General features: G+C 40.4%; 1 protein-coding gene across 1 annotated transcript in view; it reads left to right on the top strand.

The window, feature by feature from the left end:
- The window catches only part of LOC109903858 (glutamate receptor ionotropic, kainate 3-like), a 122,735-nt gene that overhangs the window by 48,604 nt on the left and 54,534 nt on the right, over positions 1 to 19,597 (top strand). Inside the window, exons 2-3 of the mRNA XM_031791476.1 lie at positions 18,661 to 18,834; positions 19,261 to 19,518. Coding sequence (XP_031647336.1) covers positions 18,661 to 18,834; positions 19,261 to 19,518 — 432 coding nt within the window. The remainder of the gene's footprint in view (positions 1 to 18,660; positions 18,835 to 19,260; positions 19,519 to 19,597) is intronic.

The following is a 19,597-nucleotide window of genomic DNA, read 5'->3' as shown; positions in this document are numbered from 1 at the left end:
TGCACATAAAAATATACTGCTGCACAGTTCCGTTGTTGAAAGCTATTAATCTTCTCAACACCTCCTCCCCGTCACACTCAGTCAGCTTTTAAGCTGCTATTTCCCTGACCCTGTTCGTTTAGTTACTAGTCAGGCACTTTACATTGTGAGGATACGAAGAAACAAAATGCAAAGCAATTGTTTTGTGAAAAAGGATTATATTTACTCTGTATTTGTGATAATTGTCCATTTTCATGTAAGTGCTGACCTAGTGTAGGCTATGACACGTAGATGTATTTAATTTGACTGTTTTTATGTGTGCGTTTTCTCTAGGTTGACATTGCAGGGAGTGTTTAGGGGGAATTTTTATGTGCAGAGCTTGCTAGCAGGTGATGTGCACTGGGAAGAGAAGACATGATGGTTTGGCAGTGTGTCGCAGTGTTTCGTGTGGGGCAAAGTGTTGCATGTCAACCTGCTGCAGTGGTGGCAGCTGGGATGTTTACAGAGCTCGTTCTCCATGCTCGCCTGGCTCAGGCCACTTATGAAGGAACCCGCTAGGGCACAAAGATTTCAATCTTTGATGCCATCCTCCTCTCCCTGACTCTCGTCTCTCTCTCTCTCTTTCTCATATCTCTCGATTGTCTCTCTCTTTCTCTCTCCCCACATAAAAAACAATGGCATCATTTAGAAACAGAAAACGTTTTTGTCTCTCTGCAGATGCAGAGAGAGTGGCTTTCTCCTGCTGCGAGCCACCTTTGTGTCCTGCAGTGAAAAGATGCCAAGGCTGTGGGTACTGGTTCTTCTCTGCCAACGTATGTAGACAAAAGAGGGTGGTGGTGGGTATGGTGTTGGGAGTGAAGGGGGTGGCGTGTGGAACGGTGGAAAGCTGGCACTGCTCTGGGCCCCCATCCACCTGGCTTTAGTTACCATTGTCCCTTGTTCTGGCACAGTCTTTGATTGGACGGGGAGGGGGGGGGGGTTGTTGGAACACATTTACCTCAGTGATAACAATGGAACTTAATGGAGAGGGGGAGACGGGGGTGTTTGTATCTTGCATGGTGGTGGTAGACTGTCCATTAGAGGTGTGCTTCGCATTGGGCTGCTGTGCAGAGAGGGATTTATGGTCCATAAAAAAGGCAGCTGTGTCTACTCTATACACACACCATTATATTAATCAATACTCTCTCACTCCTCTGGGTTGTCCCAGAGCCCTGGTTGCAAGGGGCTGTATACTATTTATAATGAGGGATACCTCTCTGAAATGAAAATGTATATACTCAAAATAATAATTAAAACAAAGTAGAAAAAAGAGAATATGCCTATCGTTTACTCTCCCTCCTAGGACAGACCAGAGTCTTAGATATGCAGTTTTAGAAACTGCTCTTTGTTTTGTAAGCATTAAATGGCAAAGTAGCCACAAGGTTGTGAAAGGATTAGAATCAAACCACTGCATTAATCTATCATCTTATTTGCAGTCTGAGAAAACATTGGCTTTTATAAACCATTTCATGCAATTCTACGTAATTTTACATGACTGAAATAAGCAGAATCTTTTTTTAATATCACAATAGAGCTTGAAAATGAATGAGTGCTGACGGACCGGAGAAGTTTTGATTTCTATACAGGCTATTGTTAAAAAAGAGGATAGTTGCTAAAGGTGTCTATCGACTGTAAAAACGTTGAGCCACAGAACCAGTTTCAACGGAAGTATTTCATGATCAATAAATTTGAGAAAAATGCATTTGTTGTCTAACACAGCAGCCACATACAGTGGGGAGAACAAGTTTTTTGATACACTGCCGATTTTGCAGGTTTTCCTACTTACAAAGCATGTAGAGGTCTGTAATTTTTATCATAGGTACACTTCAACTGTGAGAGACGGAATCTAAAACAAAAATCCAGAAAATCACATTGTATGATTTTTAAGTAATTCATTTGCATTTTTTGCATGACATAACTATTTGATACATCAGAAAAGCAGAACTTAATATTTGGTACAGAAATCTTTGTTTGCAATTACAGAGATCATACGTTTCCTGTAGTTCTTGACCAGGTTTGCACACACTGCAGCAGGGATTTTGGCCCACTCAGACCTTCTCCAGATCCTTCAGGTTTCGGGGCTGTTGCTGGGCAATACGGACTTTCAGCTCCCTGCAAAGATTTTCTATTGGGTTCAGGTCTGGAGACTGGCTAGGCCACTCCAGGACCTTGAGATGCTTCTTACGGAGCCACTCCTTAGTTGCCCTGGCTGTGTGTTTCGGGTTGTTGTCATGCTGGAAGACCCAGCCACGACCCATCTTCAATGCTCTTACTGTGGGAAGGAAGTTGTTGGCCAAGATCTCGCGATACATGGCCCCATCCATCCTCCCCTCAATACGGTGCAGTTGTCCTGTCCCCTTTACAGAAAAGCATCCCCAAAGAATAATGTTTCCACCTCCATGCTTCACGGTTGGGATGTTGTTCTTGGGGTTGTACTCATCCTTCTTCTTCCTCCAAACACTGCGAGTGGAGTTTAAACCAAAAAGCTCTATTTTTGTCTCATCAGACAACATGACCTTTTCCCATTCCTCCTCTGGATCATCCAGATGGTCATTGGCAAACTTCAGACGGGCCTGGACATGCACTGGCTTGAGCAGGGGGACCTTGCGTGCACTGCAGGATTTTAATCCATGACGGCGTAGTGTGTTACTAATGGTTTTCTTTGAGACTGTGGTCCCAGCTCTCTTCAGGTCATTGACCAGGTCCTGCCGTGTAGTTCTGGGATGATCCCTCACCTTCCTCATGATCATTGATGCCCCACGAGGTGAGATCTTGCATGGAGCCCCAGACCGAGGGTGCTTGACCGTCATCTTGAACTTCTTCCATTTTCTAATAATTGCGCCAATAGTTGTTGCCTTCTCACCAAATTGCTTGCCTATTGTCCTGTAGCCCATCCCAGCCTTGTGCAGGTCTACAATTGTATCCCTGATGTCTTTACACAGCTCTCTGGTCTTGGCCATTGTGGAGAGGTTGGAGTCTGTTTGATTGAGTGTGTGGACAGGTGTCTTTTATACAGGTAATGAGTTCAAACAGGTGCAGTTAATACAGGTAATGAGTGGAGAACAGGAGGGCTGCTTAAAGAAAAACAGGTCTGTGAGAGCCGGAATACTTACTGGTGATCAAATACTTATATCATAAAATAAAATGCAAATTAATTACTTAAAAATCATACAATGTGATTTTCTGGATTTTATGTTTTAGATTCCGTCTCTCACAGTTGAAGTGTACCTATGATAAAAATTACAGACCTCTACATGCTTTGTAAGTAGGGAAACCTGCAAAATCGGCAGTGTATCAAATACTCCACACTGTATAGTCAGGTAGACCCATATACTTTTTCATGTGGGAAACTATGACTTTCTAAATGTATTATATTTTATTCATGATATTGTTGTAACAAAATAGATTTCTGTTGACTGTGATTAGGGCATTGGAATATAAGAACATCTGCTAGGCTAAATTAACAAACTAGGCATGCATAACTCACCACGTGAGACTCAAATCAAAGACTGGCCAAACACTGTAGAATGACTGTGTATCCTAAGGCATTTTTTGTTTCATTATTATATAATTCTAAGTAATTATTTTTTTATGTCATTTTATAGTCATGTTATTGAAATGCTGAGTGCTCGTGCTAGCCTGTAGCGTGTCACAAATGCTTCACAATTGATTTCTTAAATGGCAGGCTATAGCCTTGAAATGATAATAATGTAGTCAAAGTCATTCATTTTCTTTCCTTCTTAGGCTACCTGGCTCGCTCCTGACTGATTTACATGTCATATGTTGTTTAATAGCCTGTTGTAATGTGGAACATCAATTGACAGTGACAGAATCACACATGACTTCAAAAAGCAAAGTATTTTTTTTGTCTCCTCAGCTATAGAACGTTGTAGAGAAGCCTCTGAATGTCTTAAAGACAATCCAAAAATCGTGTCTTTCCCCGGCATTTTAAAGCTTGTTTCTTGTGGACTAAAGCGTCGTTATAGATCGATTATATCAGGGATGGGCAGCTTTGATGGGGGTGAGGCCCCCCCCAAAATGGAACTCATCATGAAGGGCTGCAGTGGCTCGTGGGTCTGCATACCCAGATCTAATTTCCTACTATTCTACACATTTCGTAGGGTGGAGACAAAGGTTTGCAGTTTTTTTATGTGAGAACTGATGATCAATGGGCCCCACCCCAGTCGGTAATTTGACCATGCTGACCGGTAGACAAATTTATCAATCTAAAAAATCTATTACATTTTTTTTTGCGGACATGGACTAATTGAGTGACATCTGATGAACAACCGAATTTTGAAATTGCACCTTGTGTATTCTGTTATTATAACAATCAACAGTAAGTTCAGACTCAGACTGAGTTATCAGTCTGGGTCTCATCTTACTGTTGAGAGTTAGAATAATATATATATATATATACACTTCCGGTCAAAAGTTTTAGAACACCTACTCATTCAAGAGTTTTTTACTATTTTCTACTTTATAGAATAATAGTGAAGACATTAACACTATGAAATAACACAATTGGAATCATGTAGTAACCAAAGAAAGTGTTAAACAAATCTAAATATATTTTATATTTGAGATTCTTCAAAGTAGCCACCCTTTGCCGTGGTGACAGCTTTGGGGGTGGAATACAGAAGATAGCCCTATTTGGTCTTAACTTAACACACTGTCAGTGAAGGGGTGCTTGGTGACTGAAGAATCAGGCTGACAAAATCTATTGATTGTAGACTATAATTTAATCTGTTAAACAGGTAGGCGTACCTCTTATTTATTGAATGGGAAGAAATATGCTCCAACACAAAGCCCTCTTGTTTTTAGTAGCCTAAAGCCAAGTTAAAATGATGAATTTCAATGAATTAGGCCTTCTCAAATTTGCCTACTTTCAGCACCCATGCGCTGTTCTTCTCCACAGCTGATTCCTCATGATGTAAGTTAAGTCAATTACTCAAATATGTCTTATTGTGAGGTTGATAACTCTGATAAATAGCTTCATTATGGACAACAAAACATAGTTTTTATTAAAATCAGTTATAGCGGTAGCAAGCTTACCTCTGGTCTTCCTTCTCATCTTCACCCTCTCGCTTGCAAACTGAACAGGAAGGACATCAGTAGGTCTAGTCCGCACCCACAGATATTTTTTTTTACAAATAAAAAATTATTTTCGGAAGAAGCCTTTGACTCAACTCCTGAAGTGCCACCGTACGTACACAGCACAGTCAGTGGTTAGTCAGCACAAAGGTTAACATCAACAAGAGCAGTGCAGGCCAGGGCTCATGATTGTGTAATGCAGTGTAGCCTAGCTTTAAATACACCATCCCAGTCGCGCAAAAACTCTGGAAGAAAGTATGTTTTCTTATCAAATATAACTTTGCCCTGCACTTCTACGAGCACACACTTCATAAAGCCTATAGTATAGGCTATGGATCATTTGATTGAGACCACACTAGGTGCACTTGATATTGTGCAGCCAGCAGAGAATCAGGGATGAGGGGAATCATTGGGCACACAAATATACTATAATAAGTAACTAATTCTCAAACCCTGAGTAATATGACATTTAATTGATTGCAAATTACATGACCCTCCCCTGGACTAAATAAAAAAAAATACTAAACACTCCCTTTGACTGAAATTTTAAAAGCATGAACCTGGGTAACAATTATGTACATTTCTAACGTTCTAACGTATAAAGTTCTGGCCTCAGACATTTGTGACCGACCGGCTCGATTCAGACTTACAGTATGTAGCTACATTGGATAAAAGTAGAGACTCAGAACTAGAACATGGTATAGCATACACTACAGTTGAGAATCAATGGGAAAGTAATTCTGCTTTGAAAGTTGTTAAACTTGTCACCCCACTTTTGAGAAAAAGGCCTTTGAATATTTTGGTACACCTTCTGGAGAGCTCTACATTGTCTACACCCACTCAACATCGTTCACACCCTCTTAAGCCTTAGCCCCACCTATCTGAGGCCATGTGCTAAACAGAGTGAGTACGGTAGTGTACTAAACAACTAAGGATTTCAAGAATAAAGCTGGTTTATACAATGTCTATCGATATGTCTGTAGACAGTTGTCGCAGTGACATCATGAACATTCTATTGTCGTCCAACATCAAACTTGTCGTTGTCGTTATGAAAAATTATAAACACAAAAACAACAGGCTGCATGACATCAGCAGCATGGTGGTCATAAATAGCATAACTGGTGAATTTTAACACCTATAAACCCATCCGTTCAAAAGCAAATTTTGTATTTGTCAATCTAGCAAACCAGGCAATGAAAGGCACATTTCTAAACAATGTTCATTTTTTAGCTTGTTAGCTGGCTAACCAGTTCTAATAATGACCATATCATATAGCTGACAATGTCTTAACTTTATTCATTATTACAGGAAAATACATTCACAATAAACTCACAAGATCATTATTTACAAGTTAATGGCGAGCTAATTATAGAAAATAGCATACTGTTTTGTACGTTACGAAATAAAAGCAGGACATTCTACTGGAGAATTTTAGAACATGGACACTGTCTTGTTGGTCTAACGATTTATCCTAATTTGACTTTGGTGCAGGTCATTCTTCACATTACCGTCTCTGGTAAACACACACTATTTCAAAGAAAATCTAAGTTTATTTGTCACATGCAAAGCATACAGAAGGTGTAAACAGTACAGTAAAATGGTTACTTGCATATTGGAGTCTTTTCTTTAGACATTAGCTAGCTAGCTTGCTAAACAATGAACCATAATCCCAACTCATAACGTTACTACCCTGCATGAGTGTTAGCTAGCTAGCTAACATTAGGCTATAACTAGCAATGCAAATGACTCTGAGATATAAATAATATTACTACATAGCTCATACATGTAACGTTAGCTAGCGAGCCAGTCAGATAATGTTAGCTAGCTAACAGTACACTTTAACTTGCAATGAAAAATACTTTCTGACAAAATTTGAAATGTATAATATCTGAAAATGTAGCTAATTAATCTCTCTTACCGGTATACATGGATGAATGCTTCTCCCTCTCTATTACGGATGCATTGGTTGCCCTTAGTTTAAATGTTTAATACGACAGCCTTCTGTTTGTTCTTTTTTCGACTGTCTCTGCATATTTGTAATCAAACACCAGAATTTCTCCATCTCCTTAGCTATCATACTCTGCTTCCACCGGGCATTCCACTGATTTCAAAACTTGGCCCTCCAGAAAGTAGAGAGCATTAAAAACTCTTTTGCAGTTCTTCGTGATATCGTTCCAAAACGTTAGAAAATGATTACCTACACATACTGAGCAGCTCATGTTATAGACAGAAGTGTGCTACATGGCAGACCAATCCGAACTCATCACTCGGCATGTCCAGCCCATCCATTATCTCATCCAATCATGGCAAGCGGGAAGGTCCCTGTATTTTTCTACAAGGCTTGTAATTTAACAATTTTATTCATATACAGATGACATACACGTTAGTTATTAATTAAAGCACATGAAAGTGCACATGTTCCAGAAGGCATTTCTGACAAAAAACGCATGTTTATGTTCAAATGGCTCTCCTGTGAAGTAGTGACACGCGATATACACCTAGTTTCCTGAAACAAGTCACATTTACTGTGTGCTTTCAGCTACCACTTCCTTAAGCAATGTGCTGAAGGACCTGTCTCCTTGCCTTTGGAAAAAGCCTAGGGTGATATTCATTACTGTAAACATTTGCACGTTTCTTGTTGGACGAGTGAAACAGGGAGGTACTGTCTCAAAGTTCCAATTTCAGTAGCAAGTCATTTCTGTATAACAATTAAGTGCCGTACTTTGATAGTTTTCAATTAAAATGGTCAAAAATAAACAGAAATAACTTCTTAGCAAAAGGCAATTTCTCAAGCAATCATTTTTCAGGGACTGTCTGGGAGTGGTCTGATCCCTATTTCTATTGGTCTATTAAATCATATACCACATTGTGATCTCCCCAAGCAGGCCAAAACTCCCAAACGTTTCAAACGGCTCTCATACTAAAACCGGGTTCCCCAAGTGGCGGGTTGTTTTCTGAGCATGTTGCACATAAAAGACTGTAAAAAATAAATCAGCTCCAAGTGATTTTAATTTAAGAAATCTGTTCTCAAGTAATTCCCATGCATAATAGAGAGACTTGTGATCGTATTTAAATGTAAGCAAGGTTTGAAGTGATTATGTTTTGGTCGAACTTATCCGTTTGGGCTTCTTGCGGTCAATTTGCAGTCTACGAATTATTTGTAATTGTGTTCCGGCCCACCGACCATCCTCTCCAGAAAAAAATCGTCCCGTGGCTAAATCTAGTTGATCATCATAATTTTCACAATTTCACAGTGTTATTCCAACCTCAATATATATAAAAACAGTGAAATCAGGTTTTTGACTGCTCTGGGCTGCTCTCTTTCAAATTTTCTTCAGTCCAGTTCCTACTGAGAGAACGACCCTCATCCTCATAATTCGGACCGAGGTGCCCTACTCAAAGCCGAGTGCAGGCTCCTAACCTTGACAGATTATCCGGTGTGGATGTTTGAGAACGATAATGAGATCAAAACACAGCCACGCTAAGCTGGGAAAGAGAGGGAGGGAGAAAGTGAGAGAGGGTGGCGAGAGAGGAGGAGAAGAGAAGGAGAAGAGGGAGTAAGCGATAGCTGCGATAAATTGCAGAAGCCGAACCACTTGAGCATAAAATTAGATTTTACAAATGTGTTCGTTTCCTGACAGGCCTGTGACTGAGGAGATATCACAACATTATAAGGTTACAAGAGTATTACTATCAGTTAGTGTTGGGCCAGTGACTTAAAGGTTGCTGGTTCAAATACCTGAGCCAAAATTGTGAAAAATCTGTCGATGTGCCCTTAACCCTCATTTTCTCCAGGTGCGCCGTAGTACTATGGCTGACATTGTAAAACAACACGTTTCACTGCACCTATCTGGTGTATGTGACAATAAAACCAATTTTTTAAAACATTTTTTAAAATCAAATAAATAAGCATGTCTCTCAGCTTTGATAGAGTTAGGTGTATGTTCAATATAGACCGAGTCAAAAAAAGGTGGTCTATCTTAATTAAAACCCCTTTTCTCATTATGGACTTAAAGATTATATGGGGCCAAATTAATTGTATTATGATGATATAAGATGCTTTGTAAAACTGTCCCCCATTACAAAGCATTCATTTGAGTGCTGTTTCAGAATCGGTACAGACAGTGAAGACAGTGAGAAGTTAAACAAGATTTCATCTCATGGATGAACAGGATATTTGGCCAAATTTGCAATAGGAGTCACATCAGTCCCTTTATGGTCATTCCAATACAAAGACAAATGACTTTCCCTATATTCCTGGGAGAGGTGTATCGTTGTCATCTAAGTAGGAATCCTATTGATTTCTGTACTCCTATCATTATCCTTTTCATGACAGTCTTCCACTTCACTAAGTGCAATGCATTACATTAACCAGCCTAGCCAATCAGTACTGTGTCTGTGGGCCTCAACCACAGTCAACTGGTATCATATGGTCATTAATTGTTTTAAGACAAACAAATGATATGTATTTCCACATTTTGTGGTGGTGGTTAGGGAATTGAAGTTGTGTGCTGAGTAAAAAAATGTTTTGTTGATCTGAAGACTTGTGTTATATAGGTCCCAGGAGCTAACACCTAGACTTTAGCTCAGTGGTTTGATATAAGGTCAGTTACATTATCAACTTAGGCAGATGACTATACAAATGTTGAACAACTCTGTAATTCCAACAGATGGATTGATGTGAGCAGGAACATTTGTTTGTTATGGTATTAGTGTTTCTGAGGGGTAGTTAATGCATCATTAAACCATTAAAACATTAGTGAAGATTGAGTGCTTGCATTCGGATGATGAATGGGTACAGTTGACAAAAACAGAATAGCGACTGTACAATCAATTTAAAAATGAACTCTCATTTGGATAAGAAGATCAAATGTGCAATTGTGGGTATGCTTAAACAATGTATTCCGTGAGTTGGGAATCATTGCAAGCTTTCTGATGCTTCAGCTCTCTAAACAGCACATGAGTTACACTTTCTTCTCAGATCCCGTTACTGCCACCAAAGCCAGGTATTGTCATAGCCAATACCTGGCTATTGAGAGAGTTGGTGTGTGTTACATGTCATTAAAGAGGAACATATTACAGCTAAAATCTGTTCTATTATCCAAACCTACAGTGTTTTGCAGGTGCTTTGTGACGGTCATTGTTTGCTTGCATCTTTTCTCTCATTGTATCGCAAAGTGCTTTCACAGATCGAGGGAGCAGGGACGCTATTCACAGGCAGATTGGGAATCCTACCAGAGAAAAAAAGTACAAAGGAGCTACAGTCAGAAATTCAATGGGCTAGCATACCTTTATCCAAGAGCAAAATTATATTGTGTTATTGTTTAGCCTTGGCATGGTTCTGTCTGGCACTATGGTGAATGCGAATCAGCACAATGTGTGGTAGGCTATATTGGAAGGAGGGTTTATAGATAAACCAGTACAGTGTGGACCTGCTATTTCCTCTCCCAATTTTACTCCAAGCATATTTTTTTGCTCTAAGCAAGCTACTAATTAGATCTGCAGTAACCAACAAACAGGTTTAAGACCACAGCTTTGTTATTTATATCAGTCTATCACAGTGACATCCGATTTGTCACCAAAGCCCCATGTACTACCCACCACTGCGACCTCTCGTTGGCTAGCCCTCGCTTCATACTAGTCGCCAAACCCACTGGCTCCAGGTCATCTACAAGACCCTGCTAGGTAAAGTCCCCCCTTTTCTCAGCTCACTGGTCACCATAGCAGCACCCACCTGTAGCACGCGCTCCAGCAGGTATATTTCACCGCCTCTCCTTCCAGTTCTCTGCTGCCAATGACTGGAATGAACTACAAAAATCTCTGAAACTGCAAACACTTATCTCCTTCACTAGCTTTAAGCACCAGCTGTCAGAGCAGCTCACAGATTACTGCACCTGTACATAGTCCATCTATAATTTAGCCCAAACAACTACCTCTCCCCCTACTGTATTTATTTATTTATTTTGCTCCTTTGCACCCCATTATTTCTCTCTACTTTGCAATTTCTTCCACTGCAAATCTACCATTCCAGTGTTTTACTTGCTATATTGTATTTACTTCGCCACCATGGCCTTTTTTTGCCTTTACCTCCCTTATCTCACCTCATTTGCTCACATTGTATATAGACTTATTTTTCTACTGTATTATTGACTCTGTTTGTTTTACTCCATGTGTAACTCTGTGTTGTTGTATGTGTAGAACTGCTTTGCTTTATCTTGGTCAGGGTCGCAATTGTAAATGAGAACTTGTTCTCAACTTGCCTACCTGGTTAAATAAAGGTAAAATAAAATGAAATAACATTTATGTGATATACAGAGGATTAAGATGAGCATTTCTCTGAATGTTCCCATCTATTTTTCATTGTGATTTGGTAAAAATCAGACATACTCAGATGGAATCCTCAGGACTAGGGTTGCAAAATTCTAGGAAAAGTCAATAAAATCTGTGAAATCCTGGTTAGACGGGTCTACATTTCCTACTTATTCCCTCCTGATTCTGGGAATCCCCCAACCAGGATTTTGGGAAAATTTGTGAATTTTGGTTAAGAGAGACAAGAGACAAGAACTGGATGGATAATTCAAACACAAATGTCAATTGTACAAAACAATTGTACAAAACAAGTCAATTATAGTCTTAAGTGGAATATAACAACAATGTTATTATGTTTACCCTCACCCCAACAGGTATCAGAATTATACATAAACCAGGTCAACAGTGTTACAGTGTTTTGCCTCGGAAGCAAAAGTGGACACAACTAGAATGGACCTGTGTTTGCTATAATTGATGCAGTGTTGTGGTGTGAAATGTTATTTTAGGGTCTGACCTTGTGTCTAGTGCTTTGTTTTATTGAATTTCATGGTATTGCACACATACACCTCAGTTCAGGACACGTACTATGGCTTTACATTATGCAAGGTTATGTAATGTCAAACTTTTCTTTATAATGTCATAGTTTAGGCTCGTGCTTTTTCGCACACACAGCTGTTCATTTGTTTTCTTTAGAGTGAACTATTGTAGCTTTTAAATGCAGCTGATTTCCCAAAATGTTCATCAGAGACAAATTATGAAAATAGGGAGCTGCAATTAGATGCCTGTTATTTAGCATCAGGCTACAACCCAAGAGATGAATTAAGGGCCTTTGTGAGGCAGACTAAGAAGACTCAACATGTTAATCTGAAGCCCATTGACTGAGGTTCACAAGAACAAATTCCAAATCAAAAGTTGCATCTCAATTTGTGTTTGCCCTCAGTCATAAAATGCATTACATTGCTTAACCGGGAGTGCTTATTTTCTGTGTAACTATCGTTCAATAATAATATGCCCCTTTGTTTATTAGTGTGGATATTGTGGTATCAAAACTGAGCTGCTTATTCCTCATTATTTGATGCGTCTGGAAATTCCTAACACATTAAAGCCTAGGCATTGTGCTTATGGCAGAATTGTGAAAAAGGATGATGCAAATTATCCCTGGATTTCTTCCCAAGGAGCAGGTCTCCCTATTTATTAAATTTGTAAAAGTGCTTCTGAGCAATGCACATTTTATCCTCTTAACAGTCAAATTAGTATATACTCCAGCAATTGCTTAATGTAGTAATCACATCCCCTTGGAATCAAAGGGGGTTTCACAGTCATAAATAGTGTATGGTGTCCATATGAGGACAGCCTCAAAGTTACTTGACTCTGAGGCTGTCCTATGGTAGCGTAATTGGCTTGGTTTCTTCTGTTTCCACTGCAAATACAGTACCTTCAGAAAGTATTCACACCCCTTGACTTTTTCCACATTTTGATGTTACTGCCTGAATTTTAAATTGATAAAATTGAGATACTGTGTCACTGACTTACACGCAATACCACATAATGTCAAAGTGGAATTATGTTTTTCAAAATTGTACAACTTAATTACAAATTCTAAGCTGAATTGTCTTGAGTCAATATGTATTCAATCCTTTTGTTATGGCAAAAAAAATAATATGTTGCATGGACTCACTCTGTGTGCAATAATAATGTTTAGCATGATTTAAAAATTACTACCCCATCTCTGTACCTAACAAATCAAATCAAATCAAATTTATTTATATAGCCCTTCGTACATCAGCTGATATCTCAAAGTGCTGTACAGAAACCCAGCCTAAAACCCCAAACAGCAAGCAATGCAGGTGTAGAAGCACGGTGGCTAGGAAAAACTCCCTAGAAAGGCCAATACCTAGGAAGAAACCTAGAGAGGAACCAGGCTATGTGGGGTGGCCAGTCCTCTTCTGGCTGTGCCGGGTAGAGATTATAACAGAACATGGCCAAGATGTTCAAATGTTCATAAATGACCAGCATGGTCGAATAATAATAAGGCAGAACAGTTGAAACTGGAGCAGCAGCACAGTCAGGTGGAAGTTGAAACTGGAGCAGCAGCATGGCCAGGTGGACTGGGGACAGCAAGGAGTCATCATGTCAGGTAGTCCTGGGGCATGGTCCTCCGAGAGAGAGAAAGAAAGAGAGAAGGAGAGAATTAGAGAACGCACACTTAGATTCACACAGGACACCGAATAGGACAGGAGAAGTACTCCAGATATAACAAACAGACCCCAGCCCCCCGACACATAAACTACTGCAGCATAAATACTGGAGGCTGAGACAGGAGGGGTCAGGAGACACTGTGGCCCCATCCGAGGACACCCCCGGACAGGGCCAAACAGGAAGGATATAACCCCACCCACTTTGCCAAAGCACAGCCCCCACACCACTAGAGGGATATCTTCAACCACCAACTTACCATCCTGAGACAAGGCTGAGTATAGCCCACAAAGATCTCCGCCACGGCACAACCCAAGGGGGGGGGGGCGCCAACCCAGACAGGATGACCACAACAGTGAATCAACCCACTCAGGTGACGCACCCCCTCCAGGGACGGCATGAGAGAGCCCCACATACAAGTCCCTCAGTCAAACAATGAATTTCAAGCACAGATTCAACCACAAAGACCAGGGCAGCTATTGGCAGATGGGGGAAAAATACATTGAATATTCATTTGAACATGACAAAGTTATTAATTACACTTTGAATGGTGTATTAATAGACACTGTCCCTACAAAAATACAGGCACCCTTCCTGACTCAGTTCCCGGAGAGGAAGGAAACCGCCCAGGGATTTCACCAATGGTGATTTTAAAAGAGTTAGAGAGTTCAATGGCTGTGATAGGAGGTTACTGAGAATGGATAAACGACATTGTAGATACTCCACAATAATAACATAAATAAAGAGTGAAATGAAGGAAGCCTGTATAGAATAATAATCCAAAATATGAATCCTGTTTGCAATAGAAATGAACTTTCTCCTCAATTTAAACCGTTATGTTTGGGGCAAATCCAACACAACACATCAGGTACCACCCTTCATATTCTCAAGCATGGTGGTGGCTGCATCATGTTATGGGTATCCTTGTCATCAGCAACGACTAGGGATTTTTTAAAATAATAAAAATAAACGGATTAGAGCTAAGCACAGGCAAAATCCTAGAGCAAAACTTGGTTCAGTCTGCTTTAAAACAGACAATGGGAGACAAATTCCTACTTTTCAGCAGGACAATTGCATAAAAAACAAGGCCAAATATACACTGGAGTTGCTTACCAAGAATTTCCTGAGTGGCCTAGTTACAGTTTTGAAAATGTATTGCAAGACTTGAAAATGGCTTTCTAGCTATGATCAACAACTAACTCAACAGAGCTTGAATAATTTTTAAAATATGAATGGCAAATATTTTTCAACACAGGTGTGCAAAGCTCTTAGAGACAAGTGTGCGTTCTCAGCCCTCCCCTGTACTCCCTGTTCACCCATGACTGCGTGGTCATGCACGCCTCCAACTCAATCATCAAGTTTGCAGATGACACTACAGTGGTAGGCTTGATTTCCAACAACGACGAGACGGCCTACAGGGAGGAGGTGAGGGCCCTCGGAGTGTGGTGTCAGGAAAATAACCTCTCACTCAACGTCAACAAAACAAAGGAGATGATTGTGGACTTCAGTTAACAGCAGAAGGAGCAGCCTCCTATCCACATCGACGGGACAGTAGTGGAGAAGGTGGAAAGTTTTAAGTTCCTCGGCGTACACATCACAGACAAACTGAAATGGTCCACCCACACAGACAGCATGGTGAAGAAGGCGCAGCAGAGCCTCTTCAACCTCAGAAGGCTGAAGAAATTCGGCATGTCCCCAAAAACACTCAAACTTTTACAGATGCACAATCGATAGCATTCTGTCGGGCTGTATCACCGCCTGATACGGCAACTGCTCTGCCCACAAAAGGCTCTCCAGAGGGTAGTGAGGTCTGCACAACGCATCACAGGGTCAAACTACCTGCCCTCCAGGACACCTACACCACCCGATGTCACAGGAAGGCCATAAAGATCATCAAGGGCAACAACCACCCGAGCCACTGCCTGTTCACCCCGCTATCATCCAGAAGGCGAGGTCAGTACAGGTGCATCAAAGCGGGGACCGAGAGACTGAAAAACCCAAGGCCATCAGACTGTTAAACAGCCATCACTAACATTGAGTGGCTGCTGCCAACATACTGACTCATCTCTAGCCACATTAATAATGAAAAAATGTATGTAATAAATGTATCACTAGCCACTTTAAATAATGTTTACATATCCTACATTACTCATCTCATATGTATATAATGTACTCTATAGCATCTACTGCATCTTGCCTATGGCGTTCGGCCATCGCTCATCCATATTTTTATGGATGAGTTTAACAGGGAAGATGGTTAAAATTGATGGGAAGATGGATGGAGCCAAATACAGGACCATTCTGGAAGAAAACCTGATGGAGTCTGCAAAAGACCTGAGACTGGGACGGAGATTTGTCTTCCAACAAGACAATGATCCAAAACATAAAGCAAAATCTACAATGGAATGGTTCAAAAATAAACATATCCAGGTGTTAGAATGGCCAAGTCAAAGTCCAGACCTGAATCCAATCGAGAATCTGTGGAAAGAACTGAAAACTGCTGTTCACAAATGCTCTCCATCCAACCTCACTGAGCTCGAGCTGTTTTGCAAGGAGGAATGGGAAAAAATCCCAGTCTCTCGATGTGCAAAACTGATAGAGACATACCCCAAGCGACTTACAGCTGTAATCGCAGCAAAAGGTGGCGCTACAAAGTATTAACTTAAGGGGGCTGAATAATTTTGCACGCCCAATTTTTCAGTTTTTGATTTGTTAAAAAAGTTTGAAATATCCAATAAATGTCGTTCCACCAAAAAAATACAGTTTTATATCTTTATGTTTGAAGCCTGAAATGTGGCAAAAGGTCGCAAAGTTCAAGGGGGCCGAATACTTTTGCAAGGCACTGTACATTTGAAGTCAGAAGTTTACATACACTCAGGTTTGACTAATTAAAACTCATTTTTCAACCACTCCACAAATGTCTTGTTAACAAACTATAGTTTTGGCAAGTCGGTTAGGGCATCTACTTTGTGCATGACACAAGTAATTTTTCCAACAATTATTTACAGACAGATTATTTCACTTATAATTCACTCTATCACAATTCCAGTGGGTCAGAAGTTTACATACATTAAGTTAAGTGTGCTTTTAAACAGCTTGGAAAATTCCAGAAAATGATGACATGGCTTTAGAAGCTTCTGACATCATTTGAGTCAATTGGAGGTGTACCTGTGGATATATTTCAAGGCCTACCTTGAAACTCAGTGCCTCTTTGCTTGACATCATGGGAAAATCAAGAGAAATCAGCCAAGACCTCAGAAAAAAAATAGTCGACCTCCACAAATCCGGTTCATTCTTGGGAGCAATTTCCAAATGGCTGAAGGTACCATGTTCATCTGTACAAACAATAGTATGGAAGTATAAACACCATGGGACCACGCAGCCATCATACCGCTCAGGAAGGAGACGCGTTCTGTCTCCTAGAGATGAATGTACTTTGTGTGAAAAGTGCAAATAAATCCCAGAACAACATCTGTGGACCTGGTGAAGATGCTGGAGGAAACGGGTACAAAAGTATCTATATCCACAGTAAATTAGGTCCTATATCGACATAACCTGAAAGGCTGCTCAGCAAGGAAGATGCCATTGCTCCAAAACCTCCATAAAAAAGCCAAACTATGGTTTGCAACTGCACATGGGGACATAGATCGTACTTTTTGAGAAATGATCTTGTCTGATGAAACAAAAATAGAACTGTTTGGCCATAATGACCATTGTTAGGAAAAAGGGGGAGGCTTGCAAGCCGAAGAACACCATCCCAACCCTGAAACACTGGGGGTGGCAGCATCATGTTGTGGGGGTGCTTTGCTGCAGGAGGGACTGGTGCACTTCACAAAATAGATGGCATCACGAGGTTGGAAAATTATGTGGATATATTGAAGCAACATCTCAAGACATCAGTCAGGTTAAAGGTTGGTCGCAAATGGGTCTTCCAAATGGACAATGACCCAAGCATACTTCCAAAGTTATGGCAAAATGGCTTAAGGACAACAAAGTCAAGGTATTGGAGTGGCAATCACAAAGCCCTGACCTCAATCCTATAGAAAATGGGTGGGCAGAACTGAAAAAGTGTGTGCGAGCAAAGAGGCCTACAAACCTGACTCAGTTACACCAGCTCTGTCAGGATGATTGGGCCAAAATTCATTTATTGGGGAAACTTGTGGAAGGCTACCTGAAACATTTAACACAAGTTAAACAATTGAAAGGCAATACTACCAAATACTAATTGAGTGTATGTAAACTTCTGACCAACTGGGAATGTGATGAAAGTACTAAAAGCTGAATGAAATCATTCTCTCTAATATTATTCTGACATTTCACATTCTTAAAATAAAGTGGTGATCCTAACTGACCAAAGACAGGGAATTTTTACTAGGATTAAATGTCAGAAATGGTGAAAAACTGAATTTAAATGTATTTGGCTGAGGTGTATGTAAACTTCCGACTTCAACTGTATATGCACACTCATGTTGTTAAAGTTTCGAGATGTACTCTAATTGGTGTTCTTAAAAAAAAAGAAGAAAAAGTTGATCGTATTTAGTTAGATAAAAAATGTTTTACACATAAACTTATGCTCTTCATATCTAACTGATACAATACGGCAACACCAAGGGCCCTAAATACAACATGCTAAATTTTGTGATAGTAATAGTGAATTAATTCAACATGTTCTATTATACCTGAGTAGTCTAGTACCTACTCCAAGTTATCTGATCCACCTTTGTTTTAAAGTGAACTAAAAGGACAATGGAGTAGAGAAGAAACTGAGCTCCTGTTCTTTTGGAGCCATTTTCCACTCTCCTCACTCTCTTCCATTACTGCAGCAGATATCAAAGCTGCTGTTGGTATTCACAGCATTCCCTGAAATGGAGTGTGGCTTTCTGTCTGTTTACAGAGCAAATCTAATGCCGGCTCTAATGTACACAATCTAGTCCACTGCCGGTGTTTAGTGCAAAACCCCTTAAGAATTTTGGCAGTAGTTTCAGACAACTGTGTTCCAGACCAGTTGGCCTTGAGCTAATGTGACTGTCTCCTTTTTCTCAGGGGGGATTTTCGAACAAACAGAGGGACCAGTGCCGCTCGTCAGCCCAGAGGAGCTTGCCTTTAAATTTGCAGTGAACAACATCAACAGAAACAGGACTTTATTGCCCAACACGACGTTAACGTACGACATACAGAGGATTAATATCTACGACAGTTTTGAAGCGTCGAGAAAAGGTGAGTGACATGCACTTTGTTTGCCCAGGGATTACGGCCAATGGCCACGCTGTGGAATGGATGGAAGCAAGGCCATTGGATGACAGCAGACCATAACAAATCAACCCAAAGGTTTATTGCAAGTCTTTATGGCAAGGGGTTTCATTAGTTTAACTCATAGTGCATTATTATATACTTGGCTGTTTTAGATTTTTAATAGTGGTATTTTGTTTGATGTTAGTTCATTAACTGCACTCTGAAACCAGGATTTATTCTAGTAGACATATAAGTCTACAACAAAAACATTTTGTGGTGACAAAATTATCCATATAGATTTCTTGTTGTTGATAATTCACCAAATACATTTCTCATCTCACTTGTTGAACGTCATGACATGATATGGTGTCTTTCCTAGAGTTAACTCTCTCTCTGTTCTTGCCATTCTAGCCTGTGACCAACTGTCTTTAGGTGTAGTGGCAATATTTGGGCCGTCACATAGCTCGTCCTCAAACGCCGTCCAGTCCATCTGCAATGCGTTGGAAGTGCCACACATCCAGGTGCGATGGAAACATCACCCTATGGACAACAGGGACACATTTTACGCCAACCTGTACCCGGATTACTCTTCTCTCAGCTACGGCATTTTGGATTTGGTGCAGTTCCTGAAGTGGAAAACAGCCACAGTCGTATACGATGACAGTACAGGTGGGAGTATGACGTTTTCTAACTAATGGGGGGTGAGTTTCTCGAAAGCTTCGTGGTACTGAGATCGTAGCGATACAAA

Source organism: Oncorhynchus kisutch, linkage group LG2 (assembly GCF_002021735.2).
Source record: "Oncorhynchus kisutch isolate 150728-3 linkage group LG2, Okis_V2, whole genome shotgun sequence".
NCBI classification, from domain to species: Eukaryota; Metazoa; Chordata; class Actinopteri; order Salmoniformes; family Salmonidae; genus Oncorhynchus; species Oncorhynchus kisutch.
The sequence above is the reverse complement of the archived record's forward strand: the minus strand, read 5'-3'. Positions and strand labels throughout refer to the sequence as shown.